This window comes from Homalodisca vitripennis, chromosome 4 (genome assembly GCF_021130785.1).
Source record: "Homalodisca vitripennis isolate AUS2020 chromosome 4, UT_GWSS_2.1, whole genome shotgun sequence".
NCBI lineage: Eukaryota > Metazoa > Arthropoda > Insecta > Hemiptera > Cicadellidae > Homalodisca > Homalodisca vitripennis.
The window spans coordinates 62,222,734-62,240,396 of NC_060210.1; the positions used below are offsets into that span (position 1 = coordinate 62,222,734).

At 35.0% G+C, this 17,663-nt stretch overlaps 1 protein-coding gene across 1 annotated transcript in view; it reads right to left on the reverse strand.

Moving 5' to 3' along the window:
- Nucleotides 1-1,451: 1,451 nt before the first annotated feature.
- LOC124359380 overlaps nt 1,452-17,663 on the reverse strand; it is a 50,527-nt gene continuing 34,315 nt past the window's right edge. The window contains exon 3 of the mRNA XM_046812073.1: nt 1,452-7,524. Coding sequence (XP_046668029.1) covers nt 7,313-7,524 — 212 coding nt within the window. The 3' untranslated portion in view covers nt 1,452-7,312. The remainder of the gene's footprint in view (nt 7,525-17,663) is intronic.

The window sequence follows — 17,663 nt, forward strand, 5'->3', positions numbered from 1 at the left end:
TTTTCAGATTTCAAAAGAAAGCCGTAAGAATTTTTTCAAAATTGAACCCCAGAGAGTCGTGCAAAGATTCTTTTAGGGAGTTTGGATTGCTGACCTCGCCCTGTCTCTATATTCTCGAGGTTGCCCTGTATTGCCGACTTAAATGCGAGCTGGTATGGGACAGGGAAGTACATCAATACGGTACTAGAGGCAGGGAAAACTTTCGAGCCGAAGAACACAGAATGACAGCTATCAAACACTAGTCGTGACTCCCTGAGAACATCAAACTACTTAATGAAACAAAAAATGCAAAACTAGACCAAATACTTTCTTGGGTCAAAGGCATTTTACTCGACTGATGAGCTTTTGATGGGCCGCTCGGAGGACATTTTTTGAAATTAGCAGCAAAAACGAAACTCTCAGTTCTGATACATACAAGTATTGTATTGCAATGTATGTTTTTATCTAGACAAATCTATTTTATTTCATTTAGTTATTTATTTTATTAGTTACGATGATGCATACCATGCAATATTATAATGTCTCTTGCTCCACCTCTTCATCGCTTACCACCCCACCGAGCTGCTCCTTTACAGCTCGATCATAAGGCCATCCATCACTTACGCCGGCCCTGTGTGGTACAACTAGCTGGCCGCTGCTACCCCAAGGAAACAGCTCGGAATCATTCGAACACAGGGTTCTTCGTTTCCAATCTGGAACCCCTTGGTTTATTTGGAACACTATCGTGATGCGCTCTCTTGGTATCACGTCACTGGGAGACTACATCAAGGCATAAACTCAGTACCTCTTTGACGGTTGATTCCTCGGAGTGGGACCACATCAGTGAATACTCTTCCCGTGAGGGCCTTACTCCACTGCACTACCAGAGACGCCCCAAGGCATTGCTGTATGACCCTCCCTAGGCACTTCACTCACCTAGACTTGCCGTCCATCCTCAAACTCCACCTACCACGTACATTTTCTTCATTGTTCACCTAATTGTTATCGACTTGACTTTTATTAACTATACTTCAGCACTGTACCATTCTCCCCCAGCACTAAAGTGTATTCTGTAATACAATGATACTTCTTCAACAGTCACTGGGACATGGTTTCAGAGGCTACTCTGAGGGGAACCACTCCGTCTTCCACATTTATTATTATTATGATTTCAAATATATATAGTGTGCATGTGCCCACCTGTTTTATAGATTTTACAGTATAATTTTACTATGTTTACGTTTATGTTGTTCTCAGGTTTTGTTTAGTAATAGGTTTACTATAACTATAACTATCAGCAGTAAAAATATTGCAGTATTAAACTAAATGCAAGAAAATAAGTTTTTGCTGTAATAAAAGAATTTTGTTTATTAAACTATTTTATGAGCTAAACCTCATTGTATATATGTCTTGACAAACAAGTGACATAAAAAGACTGGGAATTGTGTGCTAGGAAAATAAGTGAGACAAGCTTAAAACGTAGAATCAACAATTGTCAAATATATTTGATTTTTAATTAAAGTGAATCAACAAACGCTCAAAAGTGACTCAACTACAGCATTGCTTTCAAAAATCAAGGAACTACAGTCAAAAAAGCATAAACACATAGATACTACATACTATACTGCAGGTACTATACATGGCATAGTGAACTATTAGTAGAAAGACTATCATTAGGAGTACCAGACTACATCTAAAAATAGCTTGCGTAAACAAAAAGAAGAGCATGGCTTGGTTACCTTTATTTGAATGAGTGTTTTGTAAACATCACTTTTACGTTTTTAAAATAAAAAAAATCACAAAAGTGCGCATCAACATTATTTGATGTGCAAAACATATTTTGTGAAATCTTCAAAATAAAGCGCAAAATGTTGGAAAACAAATTTGTATGTATTCAAGACATACTTTAAGAGTTGTTTTTTATTTACTTACAGGCCTACTAGTTAACTCAAAGTATGTTTAAATTATTTAAGCCTCTTAGTGAAATTTTGAGATGATGTTCATCTCGAACCCAATCTATACCTACATGCACGCAAACTACTTTCAACTCTCGGCAGATGACAGTGTTATGGGAGCATAGAGTGAATTCGTTAATCACATTGTGTAAATGTGAATAATACCTAACACAGCTGTAGATTCTTGATAATAATATAACATTGTAAAGGTAATTAGGTTCAGCGTAGCTAATTTCAAACACGCTTAACCCCCTAAAAATTCACTTAAATAATTTTAACTATCAATGACTTAGTCATGTAAAACTATATGCAAATTCAAGTCTTGAAGTACGTCTAAATATTTTAATAAACAGACGTTTGATGAAAAAATATTATGAGGTTGATTGCTGAAATACAGTAGTATTAACACTGACAATATAAGTGTGAACAAAGCCTAGAACACGATAGTATGTGCATGGTATCATTTGCAGACACACTTTTCATTGGCAGAGTCGGCTCAAGGATTTTTTGTGGAATGAGATATTTTCAGGGTTCTCGTCATTTTTTTATATTTTAATCTTATTTATCGAACCATGTAAACTATTATTTTCATTTGTAATAATAACATAGAAATGTATTCAAGACATATTTTAAGAGTTGTTTTTTTATTTACTTACAGGTTTACTAGTTAACTCAAAGTATGTTTAAATTATTTAGGCCTCTTGGTGAAATTTTGGGATGATGTTCGAATATATGATAATACCCTGTATACATCTTTTAAGGTACGCAGTATCGATTGGTGTATTCACCTGAACATAATATTTTTTCTTGTATCAATCGACCGAAAGGTTTGCAAATGCGACTCTACTGCACCATGCCTCATGTATTTTTCATTTACAAAACAAAGTTTTGAGGTATACATTTATGTTGTACTAAATATAAATGATATTCTTAACCATTATATGGCCATAACTGAAGTATTGTGCCTTTGCTGAAGAAGCTTTCTTTATAGCACGATCAGTTAAAGTCACCGGAAGGTTAAACTGGTTATTAGTTTATTAATTTTTAAATTTCTAGATTTTGTCTCACATTCTAACTACAAGTTATTGCTTTCAGAATAATTTTAATTATTAAAAAAAATTTAATATGCACTTAAAATTAATATACATGTATATTAATAATAATTGTATATTGCTACCAATACAAATTGTATATGTATGTTACAACATTGCTACAATATAAATACCTACATATACCTCAACGAATGCACATTTACATATTATGCATATGGAGTTTATTTAACATTTTTTTACAAACAATAATCTGTATTGAGAAGAGCAGCCAACCTTAATTTTGGAATTAAACAAACTTTTGATCTGAATAGCTGGATTAAAAAATAACAATTAAGAAGGTAACAACAGGCCGTCTAAATTATAAGATTTTCTAACTAGTACAATCTATAAAAATGCCATAATAATAACTATGTAAAATAAAACTGTGATAAAATAAATAGACTAACACATTCTAGACTCTAAGCATACAACAATACTTAATTTACAAAGTACAATTATTAACTAAATTATCTTATTTTTATTGAGTGGTAACAATTCTATTCTCAAAATGAAAGTACATACTAATCATTGGTGTTTGATTGAAATATACAATACTATGATATGGTGAGGGATCACAAAGTTTAAAAAACAGAAAGAAATACTAGATAAAAGCATTATATATACTTAGTAGTATAAACTCCATTATCAAGTCACTACAATAAAACTTATAATTTAATACCGTGATAAATAATTTTATTTTATATTGGGTGATATGGTGAAGACATTGAAGATTCCAGGAGGACATTTTAATGTTTTTGGACACTCGTGCAAGGTTTAAAATATTCCTTGATTACAATTGTTTGTACAAAATTTGTTATTTGTTACATTATGTATTTTTAACTATGGCCCAGACACCATAAAGCATCATGATAGTTATGAATTCATAAACCAATTCAATATCTAATGAACAGATCTTAGTTTAAACATGGTGTACTGATTATAATACCTTTTTAACAAAGTATAAACTTGTTTATCTTACGAAAGTAATGCTGCTTATGACCATGATATTATGAACTTTTTTTGTGTATAGACAATTGGTAAATCCTTCGTATCTTTGTAGGGAGGCTGTCTGTAAGGAGTCTATAACAAATCAATACAATTTGTTGATATGAATACAGACAAATAAACAAATTTGCTTACTTTTTTGTTGCTATGTATAACATATCAAAAAATGAAATTGGATGGTGATTAATAAGTTGACAGTCCATATAAGATTTGGAATGGTAGAAAATTAAATAATTTCAAATACATAATGTTTAGAAAAAGTAAAAATCAGATAAATAAATAAACATTGAAAAATGTAATTATTGAAATGATTGCTAAAAGGATTTGTTACAAAAATTACCTTTGATACTCATACCATCCATCAAAAAGTTACAGAAATACTTTATTTTCCGGTGTTCAAATGTACAGTTAATTTTATATACTACTCTTTATATTCTATTCTTTTCAAGATGTTTATAATTTTTTTAACTTCGTCATGACTTACTTTCTTTTGATATTTCCAATCGACCTCTCAAAAGTCAATCTGCCTTTTAAGGAGAACAAACAAATTACAAATAACACAAGATAGAAATTTTAGTTACCTTGATGTGGACAGTTTCAATTTTAGTCTGTAATTGTATCAAACAAGGTTTTGATCAAATGTAGTGGTTTTTAGTTCATTCAGAAATAATACAACTGAACACGTAAAAAGGATCAATTTGGATACATTACATTATTAATTATTGAATATCTGTTTGAGAAAGTGTACATTGTATTTAAAATATTTAAACATTTATATTCAAAAATATTATTCCTAATTGAAATTGCAAAATTTGATCTTTATACATTTTTTATATCTAAGTAATTAGATTATGTTCAAATGACAAATAAAAAAAGAAAGAGGGTAAAACTATTTTTAGTTTTATAAATAAAAAAAGGATAAATGATGTGATTATTAGACTAATGATATCTATTACATAATGTTATTCTAAGTAACATAGAATATTGATATTGTTGGCTAAACTAACACCGCAAAATATGTAAAAGTTTTCCTAGATCTGGATATAGCCTTGTCCTCCCTAACAAATTGGTGTGAAGGTACTCTAGTTGGATTTTAACCAAATATTTTGACAAAGGCTAGCAAATTTTGTTTAATTTAATTTCAAGAATTTTGTTTGTAAATAAAACCCAACCCATAACAAACAATAAAGCGTGGAAAATTTGAGACACAACATAAATAATTAGCGTACAGTGTAAATGAATATTTTATTGACAGTTCATTGAAAATCTTCAAGCACAAAATACAACTTTTTCTTGGAAAAACCCAGTATATTTAAAAGATATTGCTTAAAGTATTATAAAAATAAACCAGAGTTGTGACAAACTATTGAAAACTTGCTATCTACGAAAAAATGTGAAAATACACACATTATTTTAAGCAACAATAATCACAATAAAGCGACTGGATGGATTGTTTTACACAAAATTATTCAGACCTCAATAAACTACAGAACTCTAATGATACTTATAGATTTTATAAGCAAATAATGCATCTTCTAAAAATACGTCTTCTATCCTAATTTTAAAATCTACTTTTACTTTGATAAAACTTTTAAAAATATTAATTTCTTTTAAACAAAAAACTAATTTTAAACAACGATTCTAATAAAATTTTACAATTATAATAGCGAACAATATTTTTAGTTCTATACTAATGTAAATAAATCCAAAATGATTGACCATCACTTGATGGAACTAATGTGAGTTAACGCTAAACCTTGTTGATAACCTCACTTTCTATCAAGTAACTTTTATACACTGAAATAATATAATTAATGTACAAGATTTAGTGCTGACAAAAACCTTCACATTGCAGGACATCTACGAATTAATACTTCACAGTAGCTTAAAAAAAACGAAATAAAAACTGATGCATTATTTTAGAGCAAGGCATGTAATACGTAGTCAAAATTAATCATAGTGAACAGCTATTATTAATTCACCGTAACAATAATGTGCCTCAGGCTTAGGATATATGCTGAAATAACTGTACATTAAAGCCACGATGATATTATAATTTTCGCAACACACGCCACAACACTCTCTTACAGCTAAGATTGAAAAAATATATACAGTCTGTGTAGGAAAATAGCGGAGGTATGGCAAGGCATCTTATCTACAAATAGTATCGGAGTTGTTGAAATAATCACTTGTTGTATTTTTATTTTGATCTGTCCTTCTCTTTCCTGTAGCACAGTCCTCAAACTTTAGAGTGACATTTATTTTACTTAAATTCTACCATCAAAATAAAACTGAACGTTTTATGAGTAATATTACAGCCACACCAATAAGAACAATAACAATAATTGATTACTTCAGAACAAAACTTAATAATATCTGGCAAACTGCATGACTTTACTAATATAAAGTAATATTTGTTTCAATACTTGAAAAAAATGCCACAATATGGAATTATTATGTAAAACCTGTATTAAAAATGTATTCAAGTTGCTGTTGGTTGTTTGGTTTAATAATTTATCAGATACTTACACAAATAAATATTTTTAATTATAACAAATTTGTTGGAAACACGAAACCAACATTTTATGAGCTTGTTTCAACTATACTATTTTTATTGCCGGTAAATACGGATTTGTCGGTAGTGGACGATCCATTAATGTTCAAAACTATTTTTTTTTATTTATGAAACTCCATGAAATTAAAAGGTAAAACACGTTAACAACAATGGCAGTGATTAAATAGGCAAACGCCTAAACAATAAACAAAACTCAAACGGGAAAGAAGCGTGGATCAAATAAGATTCAATGTTCTATAATAAAACTACTGAATTTGTATTCCTATATATTACACAAGCTTCTAAAGGAGACGTTAACAAGCTCACGTTACTCAAACAATTACAAATGAGTCTCAACTTTCACGAGTTCCTCACAAACAAGAAAAACGAACGCAACACCACATTGTACTATATAAAGAAAAGGCGATTTGTCAACAACCTTACAACACTAAAGGCAGTTGTCGACTGATAAAATTATTGCACACGAATGAAAAGAACATTTACTTTTTAAAATAGTTTTAATTTAAGGCTCTAAAGTATATTGCCTATAGTAATGTGGAGGTAAAGGTGTCATGTCAACTGAGTCGAGACGAAGATGCTACCGTGTCCTGAACTAGAAGCGAGGCCAGTGCTAGGTCTGCCCTGGTGTGCTGTGTTCTGAGATCAGGTCGTCCAGGCATTCAAACAGTTGACTGACGACGATCAGGAGAGAGACGGCGGTTCGTTTGTTATAACATGCTGGCGTAGACGAGTGTAAGAGCGAACGTAGCGAGCGCAGTGCTCGGCGAGTTGAGTGCCGCGGGGTTGCAGATGTCGCCCTTACACGCGCAGTACAACATGTGGACATCGTGAGTACCGCTTCGCTGAACACAAGCCTTCCCGTCGCGGTCAGGGTCCTCGATGTATCCACAGCTACGCACCACGCGTGTCTTTCCGTACACTGTAACAGAGACAATATGTTACTGTTGGAAGAGGGGACTACTGGTCAGGAGACAAATGTATCCACAGCCACGCACTACGCGTGTCTTTCCGTACACTGTAACAGAGACAACATGTTACTGATGGAAGAGGGGACTACTGGTCAGGAGACAAAAATGTATCCACAGCCACGCACCACGCGTGTCTTTCCATACACTGTAACAGAGACAATGTTTTACTGATGGAAGAGGGGACTACTGGTCAGGAGACAAAAATGTATCCACAGCTACGCACCACGCGTGTCTTTTCGTACACTGTAACAGAGACAATATGTTACTGTTGGAAGAGGGGACTACTGGTCAGGAGACAAATGTATCCACAGCCATGCACCACGCGTGTCTTTCCGTATACTGTAACAGAGACAATATGTTACTGATGGAAAAGGGGACTACTGGTCAGGAGACAAATGTATTCATAGACAGGTTCTCGTAGCGTTGCTCTTCTAAATAGCAATTAGCCTTGCAAAAATACCGAACAGTAATTGTGAAAAACCTTTCTTCCAGCAGATACTGTATTGACGATTGAATCTGTAACTGCCAATAGCGACAATCCGATAATTATATCTGTTAATAGAGGGTCTGACCTTAAATATTTTTAGATTGAGTTATCTGAACTAAAGAATAATGTGTGTATAAATTATGTTACTTTTATTTAGAAGAATGAAAATTTGTATATATTCAACAGTTTTGTATTTAGTTGGGAAAGTTTCTTCATTCTGCAGCGTGTACACAAAGTCACGTCACACTTTTAAATAACTTTATTTACAAAAATATGTACAGCACAAGAATGAGATTAAGATAGGATTAAAGAGTACTTTATAAAAAGTTTTACGCACGTGTATCTGAGCTCAACATGAGCACCATGAATCGCTAGGTAGACCTCTAAGCGAACTTTGATATCCTCCCATATTTTTATCAGGGCTTCTGGGGTAACTAATTCAATCGCAGCTCTGATTCGTTGCTTTAAGTGTTCAATGTACGAACGTTATGACGATTGACATATTTAGACAAGTGGAAGGTAGCCTCAACACGAAAAACATTTTGGTTTATAAAATGTTGATCCAGCCCATTTTCATACAGAATATGAAACGATTGAAGGAACGAGGATTACAGATAAGGTGTGTTGATTTTATGCTGTTGTTAGTTTTGCCTTATACTCACTGCGAATTCTTTGCCATACCTATATTTCGTGTTATTTCTTCACTGAATATTTGTAAGTTTATATGTTGCAGAGTAACTAACTGTCTCACATACTAATAACATTATAAAACAGAGAAGCACATTCATAAATTCGTTTTTGACAAGCAATGAAACACTGAACTCAACCCAATTCACGCATTCCTGTTCCACAACATTACTGTCTGCAACTGGCGTCATCCGAAGAGGAATCCACGATACTTTTTTTCCACGGCCTTCTTGATCAACTTTACCGATTGAAATTAGTACTATAATAAAGTGAGGAGCATTACAGTTCTGACTGGGGTGAATTGAGTAGCTCTGGTCTGGTGCTGCATACTTGTTCGTTACACTTTGGTTGTGACATCATAATATCATGAGTCCTAGAAAGAAATCGCCATCGAGTGAAGTATGCCCTCGTTGTGTGAAGATTGTGTCTGATAGGGGTATTGGGTGTGATGGGAAATGTCAGAGATGGTTTCATCCTGACTGTATTAATATGAGCAAGCCTGCATACTCGTCGTACTCTAATGACGTGAATAAAAAGTGGTTCTGCGAGAGAGCTGATTGCACCGAGGACAGCGGTAATGGTCTGGCGAAAAATCAATCAATCAAACTCAGCAAAATACTATCCGCAATTACCGGGGAGTGCTACTTGACCTCTTTTTCTCTACAATTGACTTATTGGTCAACCAAGAAGTTTTACCACTGGTGTTTGCTGATGCCCATCATCCACCTCTCATGGCCGAGGTTCCTCTGATGAAGCCTAAACCTTTTACCTTTTATGTTCCTTCGCCTGACTTTCGTCGATGTTACTTGGATGGCGTTTTGGAGGATCTGTCACGAACATCTCTTCTCCCTGCATTCACATCCGATGTCAACATGTTGTTTGAGTTTTTAACCACCAGCTCAAGACAATCGTATTTCGCCATACTCCCATGAAGAAACCCCACTCCTAGGTATTTCCTTGTTGGTTTACTAAGGAGCTCAAGGATCTTGTAATAAGGAAAAAGATATTGCATAAAGAGTACCAACGGACTCATAAATTGGCGGTCTATTTCGAATTTTCCAGAGTTAGAAGATTGTGCCGTGATATGTCAAAGCAGTGTTACATGGACTATGTTCGACACGTTGAGAATGTCATCCCAAATAACCCGAAAGTTTTCTGGAGTTATTCGAGGAATTTAAGAAGACAGGAACCTCTGCCATCCAAACTAATTCTTGATGATGTATCTTCATCTAACCCTGACCAAATGTCTGATATGTTTGCAATCTTTTTCCCCTCAGTGTATTCTCCAACATTATGCCTGGCTGTGAACTATGAATTACCTTCGTATTCACCGATAACTAGTTTCTCCTTCTCCTACGACGAAGTCAAGAAAGGACCCCTTTCCTTGGACACTAATAAGGGATGCGGACCTGATTTGATTCCGCCTAATGTTTTGCGTCATTGCTGTGAGCTGGTAGCTGGCCCCATTCTCATTCTGTTCAATTTATCAATAAAACTGGAGTCTACCCGCGAGTTCTTAAGCAAGGATATGTTATTCCTATTCATAAGAGCGGCTCCAAGGAAGATGTTAAAAACTACCGTCCCATCACCATTCAGCCTGTATTAGCTAAACTGTTTGAAAGATTAGTTCTCAAGAGAGTTGCCCCGTTTTTTAAAAGTATCATTGTCCCCAACCAGCACGGGTTTACCCCTCACAAATCAACAGAGACTAACCTTCTGACATTCCAAAATCATGTTGCATTGTCATTTGACGATGGAAGGCAACTTGACGTCATCTACCTGGATTTTTCCAAAGCCTTCGACAAGGTTAGTCATACACATCTCATAGCTAAACTCAAAGCCCTAGGAGTTACTGGGTCTTTTTACTCAGTTGGTTCTCTAGTTACCTTGATGATCGTCAGCTCCAGGTCAGATTCTCTAACTGCCTTTCCTCTGAGTTTTCTGCCACGTCGGGAGTTCCTCAGGGATCTCACCTTGGGCCTATCCTCTTTCTTGTTTTCATCAACGACATTTTGGAACATCCTTTGATTGAATATCTACTATTTGCTGATGACATCAAAATCTTCAGGAAGATTGAAACCTTGCCGGACTGTGTGTTGCTTCAGGAATGTCTTGACTGGGTGCTCCGGTGGTGTGAGTTCAACTCCTTGTCCCTAAACATAAAAAAGTGCATATGTGTGACATTTCATCGTACAAAAACTCCTATTCTCTTTTCCTACACCTTGGAGGATGAAATCTTGGAACGCCGCTCCACTGTGCGTGATTTGGGTGTACTTCTGTCACATGATCTTGATCCTGAGCAACATTTACTTGATGTGTGCAAGAGAGCCCAGAGAATTCTTGGTTTCCTTTTTCGATCTACCAGAGGCATGACTAGCACTACGGCACTAAAAATGTTGTATTCCTCTCTCGTAAGATCCACTCTTGAATACTGCTCTAGCTCCGGAAAATTCAGGACCGTTTTTTGAGAATGGTTGGTGTGAGACTGGGATTTGCTTACTTGGATGCTTCTATCTTGGCGGTTGGCCAGTCTCTGTCTCTTCACGCACTCTCTGCCAGGAGAAGCGTCCATGATGTCCTATTCCTGTTTAAGCTGCTGAACAACTTGGTGGATGCTCCAGAACTACTTGCCTTAATCTCCTTCAGATGCCCCACTGCTCAAACTAGGTCCAGGGAGCTTTTCGTCCGTAAGCACGTGGACACCAATTATCGGACCAACTTTTTCAGCAACAGAGTCCATCATTTGGGTAATTTGGTGTACCAGCATCTGGACTATTTCGCATGTAGCTATTGCTTTTTTAGAAATAGTCTTTTCACCATGCTCAATGATGCTTAATTTTTTTTTCCTAATAGCTTGGTTGTGAATTGAACTTATTTGTTTTGTACTTTTTATGAATTAATAATTGTTTCTAAAATTGCACTGCTGAATGTGGTTGTACATTGTTAATTGCCTGATTTCTTGTAACTGTATAAACTTTTTCAAGTAGATCTGCTACTTTATTTCTTGTTGTTTGTTATATGCTCTAAATTTATCTTGTTAATTCTTAAATGTTTATCGTTGTTTTTCTTTTATCTTGTTGTTATTGTTATTATGCTCAAGTTATATTAGTTTTCGAGTTGGTTAGTGTTATTTATGATTTGTTATTTTTGATACTTATTGCGTAGTCAAAACTAACACACCATGTTTTACTGTAAATTTGTTCGATTGTGCTGTCTGTCTTGAATTAATTAATTTGTATTATTCTTATAAAAAATGGTTGTCCGTTGATAAATAAATAACAACAGCGAAGTCTTAACTCTTTAATTTGTCATCTGGTTTCAAAGAATACAATAGTTGAGGTTTTTAACCACTAAATCTAAGTACTTTCTTCAAAACTTCGTGAACTGTATACTTAGAGACATTCAACTTACGTTCAAATTGTCACTCAGATGTGTTTGGACTTCTTAAAAACAGTTTTGAATGTTTGATCTCTTGTTTATACCCCACCTGAAACTGCCATGAAACACTCGACAATACTCACGCTGCAATAAAATATCTTAATCAGTATAAAACTTAGCTAGTCACAAATTATATTCAACTTTTCTCTACAAAGTTGCCATTGTGGCTGTCTGCGAAAAACATTAGCCACAGGTGAGAACAGTTTTAATGTATATATGTTTCATAGACCTGCGATTAATAAAACAGTAACTATAATACTGTTGGGGAGTTGGTGGTAATCCCACAGTATTCATGTGTAACATCTTTCTGTCAGAAAAATTCCGCTGGCGGTGGGGTGGCCATCTTTAGACACAATGAGTCAATATTTGATTTCTCTGTAACACGGCTAGCCGAGCTGGAAATTGAATTTTCAAATGAAGATTGCTTTGAATGCGCAATTGTAAAATTAGAGTTTAAAGTTGGTGATCAGTCTTTCTTAGACTCTTCAGTAATTAATTTGGTTTGTGTCTATCGTCCACCCTGTAAAAACAAAAACGATTTTTTGCTTAAAATGGAGCAGCTGTTGACTGGCCTATTAAGGCGAAATCAACGAACTATAATATGTGGGGACTTTAACTTGAACTTTTTAGCAAGTAACGATTCTCATGTTACATTATTACGACAAGTATTTTTCTCCTTTAACATGAGGGAAATTTTAAATCAACCAACAAGATTAACTGCAACCGGTGCATCTCTTCTGGATAATGTTTATACAGATGTTCAAAGTAACATCCGATGTGAGGTGACATTTAATGGATTGTCCGATCATCATTCTCAAATTATTTATCTCACCAAGTGTCTGAGGGTAGAAAGGGTCACTATTTTAAAACGAGTGTTCTCCAAGAACCAGATTCAAAATTTCAAGTCCATAACTTCAACCCAACTTCAACCCATAACTTCAACGGATTGGTCCATTTTATCAACATTAAAGGATGTGAATTCAAAGTTTGAAGCATTCATGAATTTAATTAATTAATAAAGCTTTTTCAGTCTCCTTCCCGTTTAAAGAGTCGAGGCCTAAACAAAAATACAATGCAACTTTTGAGTTTGATTACAAAATTAAGGAGATGGCGTCCAAAAACAGAGATCTATCAATTTTGGTTAGGGATTTTGGTGATCCGGATTTGAAACGCGTGCTCAATCGGCGTCGTACTATTCTGAGGAATCTTGTAAACTGCCGTAAACGTTTACTAACATCTAGAGCAATTTCCGATAGCGACAACAAACAAAAGACAGTTTGGGAAATTATTAAACGTGAAACTAGAGACACGAAACCGCATGAAAATATTGCTTTGTTGAATGGAGGAGTTGTGGTTGATTCACCTGGGGAAGTTGCTAGCATGTTTAATTCAGTCTTCTGTGGTGTGCAACCAATTGATGGCTTGCGTTTGGATAGTGGAGCATGTTCACGTGGAAGAGTAATCCCTCAATCTTTCTTTATTACGCCAATCACACCGGATGAGATAGAAAAAAGCATCATATCAATGAAAACCAAAAAGTCTTCGGGGGTTGACGAAATGTCCGCTTAGTTGTTGAAGCAATGTTACGGTTGTTTTCTAGATCAAATGTGTATTCTGTTCAATGAATCAATTAATTGCAGGTGGTGTTTTCCCAAATTGTTTCAAAATAGCTAAAGTTGTGCCAGTTTTTAAGAAAGGTGATCGGGAATGTGCGGACAACTACAGATCGGTGTCTCTCTTGCCTACTTTATCTAAGGTGCTGGAGACTCGTTTGTTCTCGTTTGACTGCCTTTTTACAGCGCCACAATGTACTGGTCCCAAATCAGTTTGGATTTAGACAGAATCATTCAACAGCTGACGCAGTGATTTCTCTTGTTGACCAAATTATTGACCACCTAGAAAAACGCCAGGCAGCCTTAGGAATCTTTTGCGACCTTTCAAAGGCGTTCGATCGTGTAGACCATAGCATATTGTGTTCTAAGCTGGAAGGTTATGGAGTTAGAGGCGTAGCTCTTTCATGGCTACAATCGTATTTGACTCACAGGCAGCAGTTCGTTCCAGTTGGGTTTTCGAAATCAGGTTTGATTGAGAACAAGTATGGGGTGCCGCAGGGTTCCATTCTAGGCCCATTACTTTTTATCCTCTACATTAACGATATTCATGTGTGCAGGGGGGACGCAAATTTGGTACTCTACGCGGATGATGCTACAGTTCTTCTCGGTGGCTCGGATAGTGATGTGGACCTACGAGCATCTTCTTCCCTCGTAAATATTGACAGTTGGCTCTCGAAAAATAACCTAATGTTGAATGCTAAGAAAACACATTTATTCAGTTTCTAACAAAAAATAAGCAACACTCTGATTTATTGATTAACATAAATGAAACTTCATTAGAATCATCTAAATCTACGTGTTTCCTGGGTGTAACCATCGATAGTAGATTGCAGTGGTCTACTCGTGTATCTGGGTTGTGTGGTAAACTGAGTCAAGTGTGTTTTGCATTACGAACTCTGAGTACTTTTATGGACAGAGATGGGTTGGTGACTGCTTACCACGGATGTTTCGCTTCGTTGTTGGCGTATGGGATTGAGGTCTGGGGTGGAGCCTCTCCTGCAGAACATGCATTTTTGGTCCAAAAGAGAGCTGTACGGATCATATGCAGGGTCCCAAATCTTCATTCATGCCGTGGTTTATTTAGGAATCTCAACATTCTAACAATGACATCCCTTTACATTTTTAGATTTGTCATGTATGTGAGAAAGCATCTGTGTCAGATTCCGTCAGTGGGAAGCACTCATGCCTACCCGACGAGGCACGGCACTTTGCTTCGTACTCCCTCACATCGATTGTCCCTGCACGAGACTAGAGTGATGCACGCGGGTGTAATTTTTTATAATGCTCTCTCTCAAAATTTGTAGGAGGTTTGTGAACTGACAATTTTTAAAAGAAACCTGAGGAGATACTTAATAGTAAAGGAATTTTATAGTGTAAATGAATTCCTCTCTGACAGTGGCTTTTAAATTTTAATTTAAATAATTGTTTTTGTGTGCTTATTTCTTTCTTTTGACTACTATTCAATGTGATTTTGTTGATAGCACTTTTATATTTAAGTTTAGATTTATACTATATTGACGATTGCGATGTACTTATGTGTACCTTATGCAATAAAAAGAATTGAATTGAATAATAAATTAAAAGTACAACATGACTTTGAGGACACACTGTATTATCTGGATAGTAGACAGTATCAATTAATTAAATAATAATTTCTTAGTTAGTTAGTATGCTCTGATATTGATGAGTCAACATACATAGCAGTGTGAATCAATGAGGCTCTGCAAGCAGTCGGAGGGTCAGTTGACGCACAGTGCTTGAATATTTAAAGACTTTGCCAAAGTCTAGTGCGGCAGCTTTGTCTGTTTGGTGATTGATGTTGGTCTTTGGGTATTGGTGATCGCCAATGATGTACATGTGTTTGCTCTTTCGGGGGCTGCGATGAGTTTTTATTTGGTAACTTTAGTTGTTTCTGTCACAGTTATTTTTGTATAATAGTTGTTGTTATTAACAACAACCTAAAAAAGCCCATAAGCCATTAGGGCTCTAAAAGCCTATTAAGCTTTTACAATAGTACTTATTGTCATTGTAAGGGTGCAAGTAATTGTGCTTAAGAGGAATTTAATTTAGAGGGGTTGGTGTTTTATTGTGGTTTTAATGATTTTCTCTGAGTTTATTTTTGTTTTAGTGATTACGATGGAGGTTGTCGTGGTTATTTTGGTTATATCTTATGGGGTCTTGGGTTCCTTAATAATAGATTCCAACGTTTAGCCATATATTTTGAATCCTAAACGTATTCCCTCTGCAACAATAACTCATAATACTTAATACCGGTTTGTATCCGGAGAGCATTTTTTTAACAATATCAGTAATATTTTCGCCGAGACAGATTTTTGTTTCCTCTTGCTGGCCATGAGAGGCCACAGATTTTAGCGTTATTAGTCTGTCCATTAAATATTGCAATCAGTTTCATTTCTATTGTCTGTAGCGCTCGATTTATAACTGTTGCACGACTTCTAACGCAGATATTTAATCCGATATATTTTCCTCAAAAGCTTGGAAAATCGGAAACAATTCACCAAGTTTCTTGTGTGAGTTCCCACCGTGTGAGCCAATACTGTCTTCTATTTTATAATCAGCTAAAATATCGTGATCGTCCAATACGTTTCATTTGACTCGTTTTCGTTCATAGTAATTTTGTAACAATTGTGCTAAATTTATGCTCTAGTGCTAAATACCAGCATGAGTTAGATTTCCTATTTTTGTTCTAATTTTGAAGCGTGTGATCTTGATTCCGGTAAGGATATATAAACATCCTCTCTAGAGCCAATGTGGACGGTGGAGAAATAATCTACTTGCACAAATCTACTTTCATATTTCAGTTTTTATATGAAAATTATCAATCCTTTGTTGAATAAAGTGACATGTTACTAACTTAATTTATTTTCAATAAAATTGGTTGGTAAAAAGTACTCATTTAGTTGGTGACATCGAAATTTTTTCTACTGCTTTGCAAGTTTGAGCATCTTGTGAATAGTTGTAAGATGCAATTCTGTAAAAAGTTGCGATAGGAAGATTCTATGGATACTCTATATAATAGGATTTACTAATTTTTGTACATTCTTCAAAAGTAGGCTCGGTAACCACCAAATTAAAGTCTTGGAGAGAAACCCCTGTTATGTAATACACTAATGGAAAGGCCATGAAAATTGATATACAAAACTTATAAGGAACACTTGTAGTTAAAGATGAAAACTTAATGTTCTAAAAGTTCAAAGTCCAATTAAAAAAACTACATGATACAACACATTCAAGAAGAGTATTAAACATTAATTTATATGAAAAATGTGAATATAAGATACTTCTCTTAATGACTTAACCCTTTTAGTGCCACGGGCCGATAACATCGGCCCGCCTACTTTACGCGAAAAGTGCCGCGGGCCGATGACATCGGCTTTCGGTCAAAAATATAATGCGCAGCCAGTATAAGTTTTTTTCGGTCTTTTGGAGCTAAGGAAACGAATTGCAGCGTATGCAGTGGAAAAAATAAAACCCCGAAGGAAAAAGAAGACGTGCAAAAACTGTTTGTATAAAGTGCAAACTAGGGTGTCACTTGGACTTCCTTCCCCAAACATCGATGCCCTTACAATGTTTGAATGTGTCAATTACATAAAACCAATTATATTGTAAATATGTATATAAACTGTATTGTGTTTTTTATGACAAGACATGATTTTATTATAAAAATAGTTACATATGGACAAATTATTTACAAAATTATGAAGAAATTTCATTGAACTTCTTTATTCATTTATTCTGGCAACAGCTCGTAATTAAACTTATATAAATTGAACCTATATAAATATTTTATAGTGTTTAAAACAATTATAAAATGGACACTAAATTAATTTGATTTGCTTAGATA